Source organism: Hemibagrus wyckioides, linkage group LG22 (assembly GCF_019097595.1).
Source record: "Hemibagrus wyckioides isolate EC202008001 linkage group LG22, SWU_Hwy_1.0, whole genome shotgun sequence".
Taxonomy (NCBI): Eukaryota; Metazoa; Chordata; class Actinopteri; order Siluriformes; family Bagridae; genus Hemibagrus; species Hemibagrus wyckioides.
In genome coordinates this window covers 10,130,609-10,140,641 of record NC_080731.1, presented here as the reverse complement: position 1 = coordinate 10,140,641, position 10,033 = coordinate 10,130,609, and the positions used below count along the sequence as shown (strand labels likewise).

The window sequence follows — 10,033 nt, the reverse complement described above, 5'->3', positions numbered from 1 at the left end:
TTTTAATCTTATTTTTTAAAGGTAGATTTAGTACTTACTTAAATGCTTGCTTAGAGGTCGTTAGTCTTTGTTTGAGGACAGCCCATGACTCAGCTGCTTGGACAGCCATTGGAAGTTAATTTCATCACCTTCATGCCAGGACAGAATGCATGTCTGAATATGGGAATATGGCACAGACTGTGTCTTCTATCTATCTATCTATCTATCTATCTATCTATCTATCTATCTATCTATCTATCTATCTATCTATCTATCTATCTATCTATCTATCTGTCTGTCTAGGGTGTGTCTGTGTTTGTAGTACACAGTGGTACACAGTGGTAGACCTGCCAACCAATTTTGAGATGATAAGGGATGAAATGAGAATGTAAGCTCCTTCTGTGGACAGAAGTGAGTGAATCGTCCTAATGCTGTATAGGATAAACCAACACAAGCAAAGATTGTTTGGATTAGATTAGATTCTACTTTATTGTCATTGTGCAAAGTACATTTACAAAAGCCAACGAAATACAGATAGCATCTAACCAGAAGTGCATAAATGGCATATTTACAATATATTACAAATAAAGATATACTGCTATAGGGGTGAAATGTGCAAGGATGTACAGAAGGTGCAGCTGGTATTACAAATAGGGATATACACTATATTGCCAAAAGTTTTGGGACACCCCTCCAAATCATTGAATTCAGGTGTTGTTTTTCACTGGTTGGGCTCGGGTTCCTTAGTTCCAGTGAAAAGGAACTCTTAATGTTTCAGCATACCAAGACATTTTGGACAATTTCATGCTCCCAAATTTGTGGGAACAGTTTGGGGATGACCCCTTCTTGTTCCAATATGACTGTACACCAGTGCACAGAATCCTCATCTCAACTCTATAGAACACCTTTAGGATGAATTAGAGCAGAGTCTGTGAGCCAGGCCTTCTAGCCCAGGATCAGTGCCTGACCACAAAAATGCGCTTCTAGTGGATTGGTTAAAAATTCCCATTAACACACTCCTAAACTTTAAAAAAGAGCCAAGGGCGGGCCAAATCCATATTACATTCATGTGCATGTAAAGGCTAACGTTCCAGTTTTGGCATGCCTCGCAGTCTCCACTCTAATTCATCCCAAAGGTGTTCTATCAGGTTGAGGTCAGGACTCTGTGCACTGGTATACAGTCATATTGGAACAAGAAGGGGTCATCCCCAAACTGTTCCCACAAAGTTCGAAGCATGAAATTGTCCAAAGGTATGCTGAAGCATTAAGAGTTCCTTTCACTGGAACTAAGGGGCCAAGCCCAACCCTTGAAAAACAACACCTGAATTCAATGATTTGGAGGGATGTCAGAAAACTTTTAGAAATATAGTGTATGTGGTCTATGTATATATGTACAAACAATATGCAGTGGTGAAGACATGTTAAGCATTTAATGTGCTGAACAGATTATACATGTGTAGACATATGGATGTTCCAACTGACCATGTTCTAACCTGTACCTCCATACATATGTGGCACCATTTTGCTCCCAGCTTGTAAGGGAGGATCTTTGGTGGTTATCTCTCTCCAGAAAGACACTTAATTTTCTTAAGAATTCAGAAAGTCTACAGAAAGCTAGTGCTTTGGTTCCTCTCACTGAGACAAAGACCCTGCTCTACTAATGACAATTGGTGTCTAGCTGTATAAGCCACATTTAAAAAGCCCTAAGTAGAATGCCTGAAGACACTTCTGAAAAAGCTTCTGTGTTTTGGGACAGTTGTAACATGAAAAAAGTGGAGTGCTGATCTACTGACATAAAGCAGTTGTGTGATTGCACAGTATGATCTTTATCTTAGTTATAAAAAAGGAAAGTCTTTACAATCTGTTTTATTCCTCTTATACAGAATTGAGCCACTGCCCTTCTTGTGAACAAGGAAGTATACTGATGGACAAAAGTGTGTAGACATCTGACCATTACACCCATATATGTCTATGGGCATTAACATGAGGATGGTCCCATTTTTGCTGCTATAACAGCTTACACTCTATTAGAAAGGCTTTCCATTATATTTTGGATGTGGGGATTTGTTCTCATTCAGCCACAAGAGCATGTGAGTGGTCAGTTCCATTTACATTTATGGCATTTGGCAGATGCACTTATCCAGAGTGACGTACAAAAGTGCTTTGAAGTGTGTACCAGTGGTTCACCAGGTCACAGTCTTAGAATACCATCAGGCTCTAAATCAATTCAATTCAATTCAATTTTATTTGTATAGTACTTTTAACAATGGACATTGACCGAAGGTTTCATGTTAGACAAGATTGATGATAGACAAAAAGTTCAAGATTAATATTAGACTTATATTTAAATGTATTTGTATGAATCCCTAATCCCTAATAAACAAGCCTGAGGTGACTGTGGCAAGGAAAAACTCCCATCACCTATTGTCACATCACCACACGTGTAGAAGTGAGTGAAATTCTTGAGTGCAAGTCAAGACTTCAAGTCAAGAAGTTTTATTGTCATTTCAACCACATATAGCTGATGCAGTACATAGTAAAATGAAGGTGAAATGATTTAACTACAAAACAGAAACAACAACACAGAGCTAGGAAGAGAAAGGTTGACCTAGCTACAAAAAGTGCATAAAATACGTATAACCAAAAACTTACAGTAGTGCCACTAAGAAAGAATAAAAGTACAAGATTCAGGTGTAAAAAATGTAATTATCCAATTAACTATTTGCAGTTATATAGAAGATGTATGTAAAAATGTATGTAAAAATATGTAAATAGATAGTAACAATAGAATAAACCAACAAGTTAACAGACAAATAAATCAGATTCACGAATCAGATTCAAAACAATGATGCTTGCCTAAAAAGCCAAGAATGGACCAGCACCCTCTTACCTCAAAGATCTTATTACTCCTCACACTGCCCGACTGGTCCCACCATCTCTCAGGGTACAAGGTAGGTATACATCTAGACTCTTCTCTGTTCTGGCACCGAGGTGGTGGAACGAACTTCCCCTAGATGTCTGTCCAGCAGAGTCACTGACCATCTTCAAACGATGACTGAAGACCTACCAATTCCTAATGCAATTAATCTAGCTCTTTTTATGTATTGTTATATGTTGTATATGCATATTTAAAAACAAACAAACAAAAAAACCACCAACTCAGTTTTAGGCTAATGTTATCCTAAGTCTGCGACCTATTGACCCAGTGTTAATATATTCATTGATAGAGACTTTAAAGCACTTTTGTACATCGCTCTGGATAAGAGCGCCTGCCAAATGCCAGAAATGTAAATGTAAATGTAAATAAATAACTAAAATGAAGGAAAAAATGGAAAAAGCAGGGGGGGTCACAGTGATCCATTGATTAAATCAGAATGTCGAGACGAGAAGATTTGTGGTTTTCTATTAGATCTAAAGAGTTCAAAAGGTTTTGTACTTCACAGAGGAAAGGTGATATTTTAGGACGTGATTTAGAAAATTTACATTTTTTACTGTCCAGTGTCACCCAAAATGAGGATGAGGTTCCCTTCTGAGGTTCCCTGGTACCTCTTAAGGTATCATATCATCACACGGAGTTTTTCCTTGTCACCGTCGTCGCAGGCTTTCTCATTAGGGATAAAATAATTTCATATAATAATATTTTTTTCCTCCTTTCTCTGTTTCTCTACTTCTGTGAAGCTGCTTTGACACAATGTCTATTGTAAAAGGGCCCCATACAAATGAACTGAATTGAATTTAGAAAATTGACGCTTATGAATGTAGAACTTTAAGCCATTAAAATATAGAAGTTGACAGTGTTACTATGGCGGGGGAAAAAAAGATAATTAATGTCCTTTAATAATTATGTTTTTGTAGACATCTTCAGTCTCCTCATAGAGTCTTATGGCGTTTAGTCTTTAACGCTGTTTTGAACGAGCAGCTCGCTTTCTAACGGCGGCTTCCGCGTCCTTGTTGCCAACGCAACGCAATGTCCAATCGCAACAGCCTATGAACGGTAGGCGAAAACCTGAACCTATCACAGCACGTTATGTTGGACTTTTCAACAGTTTGAACTTGTGCTTGTGTTTGCTAACGCTGGCGCACAAACAAAAACGAATAAACTTAAATCACGCGGATAAAAAAAAGGTAATAACAATCATCACGTGTTGTTGAATAAGTCGTAACTTCGTATTTCCCACGTGGTTAGCAAGGACGTTAAAGTTAACGAGTTGGTAGCTAGCTAGGTAGCTAAGATTGCTAGCTATATGTTGCTTGCAGATCCACGAGTTTTGCTTTGGTGGCTATTAGAAACCGTACAGACTATTTGCTATTGTTTTATATAAAAAACAAACAGTGAAAACTAGCAAGCAACGATGATTTCTTACTAGCAGACTTGAATGAGCTTTGGACAAGTTTTAAAACTGCTCATATTGTATTTAGATGTCCTCAGATGATGGTGAGCTGGCCAGTCCACACCTACCTAAGGATTCAGATCGGGGCAGCTCAGTGTCTTCTGAACTTCAGGTGAGTTGACCTTAAAAAAGGGGGAGGTCAAAACCAATTTTCTATCCTGATGTCTATGATGAGCCTGTAATTGTTTTTAATCCATCTTTTAATGCATTAGGAGGAGTATGAAGAACTGCTTCGCTTTGCTGTAGTCACTCCAAAGTATGATCCAAGTAACCCGTCACGTCTGATGAGCAGCTCGTTTTCTATAAAAGCTGCCCAGAATTCCAGCGCAATGGATCCTGCAAGACTCGAGGCGGGTGAGGGGTTCAAATTACACCTCTATACCATTTCTAGGATACTAATGATATTTTAAAATGAGTATAGAATCACTTGGAAGTAGCGCACAAGACGTTTGTAATATACCTGAGTATCTAACGTGTCTCTCTTAGAAAATGGGAGACGATCATCACCCGTATGTGAGGTGATTTCAGCCACCTGTACTTCACAGTTAGATGGATCACGACCACAGAGTCGTATTTCTGAAGGTAAACCTAATCCTGTATATTGATGTGACATCAGGACAAAGGAGTTAAGTGGGTTTGCTGTCATTGGAAGTAACTATCTTATGGTTTTCAGGTGAGGAAGTGGAGTCCAGTTCTGATGAAGGCACACATACTGACTCTGACAAATCTGGGAAGAGCAGTCCAGGTCACGTGATCAACGTAATGACAGAAATGTTTGTGTCAGAAGAGAACCTGAACAAGATGGAGGACATTTTGGACACATGGAGCAATAACCTGAAGGTTTGTGTTCTTTCGGAAATGCAATTTCAGTAACTCCTACCACATGCATTTAACACTATAAATATGGCGCATAGCGGTGAAGGCTCCTGTATATCCATCTTTGTGTAGAGCAATGTGATGACAGAGCTACGGAAATGGAAAATAGCCTTCATGGAGCAGTACAGACTGGAGATGATGAAGGAGAGGGAAAAACATGCTGCTCACGTAGCAGGCATTAATGCAGAGATGGACGGCCTCAAAGACCTGCTCAATACCTACCAAATCTCCAATCAGCGGAAAGATGAGGCATGTAATACTTTCCAGTTAGTAGTAGAATTTAATTAATGACCACTATGATGGTATTAAGCACTGTCAAAATTCATGTTTTAGTGCTTATAGTATATTGATATCAATAGTATGTCTAAAGAAACGTATACAGATTCAGAATGACTCGGTGACGCCCTCCCCTTGCCCTGTAGGTGATCGTGAATTTGACACGAGCGGTTGACAGGCAGCGGGAGCGGCTGGAGCTGATGAGGAGCTTCACCCAGTGGAGACTCCAGCACTGTGCTGCCAAAGAGGAGGTGAGCTGAGTGACAGCCCAGTAGCATGGTGACTAAAGGCCAGCACCTTTCTCCACAACCCATAATTCATTCAGCTTTAAATAGCTATTCCTGCATGGTTTTGACAAGTTTGGGCTTTTTTTTTAAATCTTTGAATGATTGCTTACTTTTTGACCTCTGATTTGTGTTTCTGAGCTAAATGTGGGAAAATGTATTAAATGTGGGCTTATTCTAATGGTGAAACTCTTATGAAATCCATTGACCAAAAAAAAAAGAAGAAATGGTATAAGAGGATCATTTTTTTTCCAATGTAATTTTAACACACTGCATCTAAAGTGTGTGTGCGCGCAACAGCAACACTTCCATGTATTGAGAGAAAAAACAAAAAGCTATTTACTCCAAAGTCAGATTGTAAATCTCAGAGCAGTTGTCAAATGACATTAAAAAACAATGGAAGCATATGACATTGTAATGCAAAGCAATTCTTTCCATTTTTAAAGAACTAAGCTCTTCTTTATTCAATAGGAACTATGATACCACACACATGATTGGCAAATATCTTAAGCATGAAACCTCAACTCCAGTCATGTTTGTGTACTGCTACTAGATGATAGTCATCAATGTCATTCCTTAGAAACTGGGTGAAATTTTATTTATATAACACCAGATAGCCAGGCAATGGCAGGAAGGGAAAACTCCCTGAGACAATACAAGGAAGAAACGATGAGAACCAGATCCAAAACTAGATTTGTGCTCATAAGTGAAATATGGAATGATAAACTTGCCTGTAATTTTCATTATCCTGTGTGTATATTTGCTTTCCTTGGTGTGCACCAGGCTCAGGCGAGCAGACTGGCAGAGCAGCACTACCAGCTGCAGTTGAAGAAGAAGGCGTGGGCTGCCTGGCAATCGCTTATCCAAAGAGGCTGGAGGGAGAGGGCAGAGCGGGCATGCCGTGCTCGTGCTGAAGAGGTCTGTCTGCAGCTCTCTGCTGACTATGAGGCTAAACTGGGGGAGGTAAAAGACCATTTACCCATCCTTACAGATAAATATTGACAGTTAGCTTGGTTGGTATTTATACTGTTGGTAGTTTAATGAAAGCTCCAAAGTATATTATAAAAAGTTGAATATCTGACTTCAGCTGGATGTGTCTGCCTATGTGTGTGTGTCTGTCTGCCTGTGTGTCTCTGTCTGCCTGTGTGTTTGTCTGTCTTGCCTATGTGTGTGCCTGTCTTGCCTGTGTGTGCCTGTCTGTGCCTATATATTCAGCATGTAGAGGCCCTTCAGAAAGCCCAAGCTGAGATCCAAAGGCTGCACAAAGAGAAGGAGCGCTATGAAGACTCCATGAAGAAGGCATTCATGCGTGGTGTCTGCGCTCTCAACATTGAGGCTCTCAGCATGTTCCACACTGCAGATACAGGCAGACAGGAGCAAGGTAAACCTTTCTTTTTTTAAAAATAAAAAACACCCTGTTACACTGGGCCATACAAGTTGAACTTATAGCTTTGCTACTTCAAAGACCTTGCAATTAATTATATTGGGAGCTCTGGAGAGAAGAGAGACAGTAACATTATAATGTAGGACAAAAAAAAAACAATGAAAACATGCTTCAGTGTATTTGTGGTTCAGACTGTTGACTTTCTAAGCTTATTTTATTGTTTTGTAATTCATATTGTGTGAGATACATTATGATGAATACTGTTCATGCTAGTATATATAAAAATCCTATATTTTAATGAATATTGATGGCTTGTGTTTGTTTTTAATCAAATTTTCATTCCTCAGAAAATATAAGGCAGAGTTGAATGGCAGTACAGCAACAAATATGCTATTGACCCGAGTGTTATGCAGGTCTCTAATAGGCTTGCAGAATCGGCCATCATTCCTCAGTGAAATCAATTCAGGCAGTGTTGTGGTCTATTGCTAGTTCGACCGCATTAGTGCTATTTATACCTGTGATTTAATGCAAAGGGGTGTCTTCTGTTGTCATGTGGCACATACTCTCTTTGATGAATTACTCTCTGTTATTTGGGTATTGTGTGACAGTCAGAAGTGATCTTCTATAGGAATTTTTCATATCATTCTCTCTGTTCTAAGGTAAATATGGGGTGGATTTGTTTCATTTTTTTTTTGCAGATGGCTGTAAATCATAACTAAAAGTAAACACCGTAAACTATATTTTTTCATCAGATGCACCACCCTCAGGAGACGAACCCAGTTCTAGCTCAATGGCCAGTCGTCCACTCTTTACTGCATCTTCTGCACGCATGAGCCCAATCAGCATGGAGACTCCGGTGCAGCCCGTTCACTCCCACGCTAAAACGGACGACACCGAAGCAGTAAGACATGCACACTATGAAGGCATAGCATAAATGGGTCACCCTATTTACTTTCCATTTTTTTCCAAATTGTGTTAATGCTTTGGCTAAATAATATTAAGAAATCAGTATTGGGTGGAATAACCCCGATTTGCATGCATTTTGGCTCCATGCTCTCCACCAGTTTTTCACATTGCTGTTGGGGAACTTTATACCACTCTTTTTGCAAATAAGCAAACAGCTCAGCTTTACATGATGGTTTGTGACCATCCATCTTCCTCTTGATGACATTCCAGAGGTTTTCAATAGGGTTCAAATCTGGAGATTGGGCAGTGGTCTCATTAAAGGTTGTTGAATTAAATAGTTGCTGCAGATGAGCACTTGTTTTGGAATAAAGTAAGTAGGTTTAAAGGGAAAGAGGGGGGGACATTTAAAAGAAAGGGAGCTTTGAGGTATATTAAGGAATGTTATTTTCTAAAATGAGCAGGAACCCTATTCAGTTGCTCACAAGCATGACAACTTGCTATAGACATGGTTACTAGCCTGAAGTTTATTTCTGTGTTTCTTCTGTTGCAGAATCAGCATAGCTCTCAGCCTGGCTTTAGTACAGCAAGCAGCCGGACAGATGCACTGCCCTCCACTGCAGTGGTGAACCCCGCTTTAGCACCTGGAGCAAGTTCCCTTCGACAGGTAAAAACAAATCATCGTCACTGAATATATCTTCATGTGATCAGTCAAGATGTTGAACAATCATCGTTGTTTTTTTTGTAATGGCAGTTCCCACAGACGAGTGTACGCACAGTAACAGCTGGTCAACAGAAGGCTTCAAAGACTGTGACCGCACGTATCACCGGACGCTCAGAACTAGCCAAGGCGGTCCGTAACCCTGGCAACCTGCATGTCATGGGTGTGGTTCCACCCATGAGCTCCATCGTAGTGGAGAGACACCACCCTGTCAATCAGGTATCAAATATATTAGTTATAATTAAACAACATATAAAAATCAAGCAAAGTACTTAGACGTCAATGATGGTAAATAAAATGTACACAAATTCTCCTTATTTATAAGGACATGTTTAGGATTTGCTTTATTAGTCTGCCCTAGAGAAATGAAGTCCATGTACAGATCATTCAAGGCCAATAGAGGGACTGTAATCAGCCATTGAAATTCAATCAAGAACTTTTGGCCAAGCAGTTTTTTTGTGGTTTAGTTTGTTCCTTCTTTCTAAATTTTAAAGTGATCTTGCCAGAATAGAATTGTATAAATTGCTTAAAAGTAATATTATGATGTCTTGCTGATGAGATCATGCTGTTTCCTGTCATTTACTTGCATCATCTGTACTGTACAGTATTTATAAAAACCTAAACAAAACTTTGCTGGCTGAAAGACTACACTGTTAAATAGGCATAAAATTAATAATTAATAGGAATACAACAGAGAGTAAGCAAATATTTAACACCAATTCGTGATTTAAAAACAAAATAAAATTGTGAATTATTTTATGTCCGAATACAGCGGTCGTTTCTGCACTCTTTTTTTTCTTCTTTTTTTTTTTACAGCTCCTATAGAAATCTAGATCCATAAAAATAAAAGCCACTTCAGCACATTCATATTAATTTTTTCTGCACTCTGTTCTGTTCCAGGTTACCCTCGGTCAGGCAACAGCGGCCAAATTTCCTCGTTCTGCTCTACAGAGTCACACTGTGTCCAGTACTAAAAGCTCCAGCCAGCCCAGGGGACAGCCGTCCTCCGCATTTCACATCCACTCCATTAAAGTAGTGGACTAACGCGCACACACACACACACAAAGTGGAATGTGAGTGTCATGTACACAGGACTGACATAGAGTGGATTACATTTGTTAATTGTCAAATCTAGTTGTTCGTCCTTTAAAACCTCATATTTGAGAATCAGGGCTTCTTGTTTTGAAGGTTTTATATTGTCCATTCAGGCTTTATTTTT

The 10,033-nt window shown here is 39.3% G+C and overlaps 1 protein-coding gene across 1 annotated transcript; it reads left to right on the top strand.

The window, feature by feature from the left end:
• Positions 1–3,997: 3,997 nt before the first annotated feature.
• poc5 (POC5 centriolar protein homolog (Chlamydomonas)) lies at positions 3,998–9,858 on the top strand. The gene is made up of 13 exons (XM_058374816.1): positions 3,998–4,102; positions 4,398–4,482; positions 4,583–4,724; positions 4,857–4,952; positions 5,044–5,210; positions 5,319–5,495; positions 5,669–5,773; positions 6,590–6,769; positions 7,022–7,187; positions 7,943–8,091; positions 8,647–8,760; positions 8,848–9,033; positions 9,715–9,858. The coding sequence occupies exons 2-13, from the start codon at positions 4,399–4,401 to the stop codon at positions 9,856–9,858; spliced, it is 1,710 nt and encodes a 569-aa protein (XP_058230799.1). The 5' UTR covers positions 3,998–4,102; position 4,398.
• The last annotated feature ends 175 nt before the right edge of the window (positions 9,859–10,033 follow it).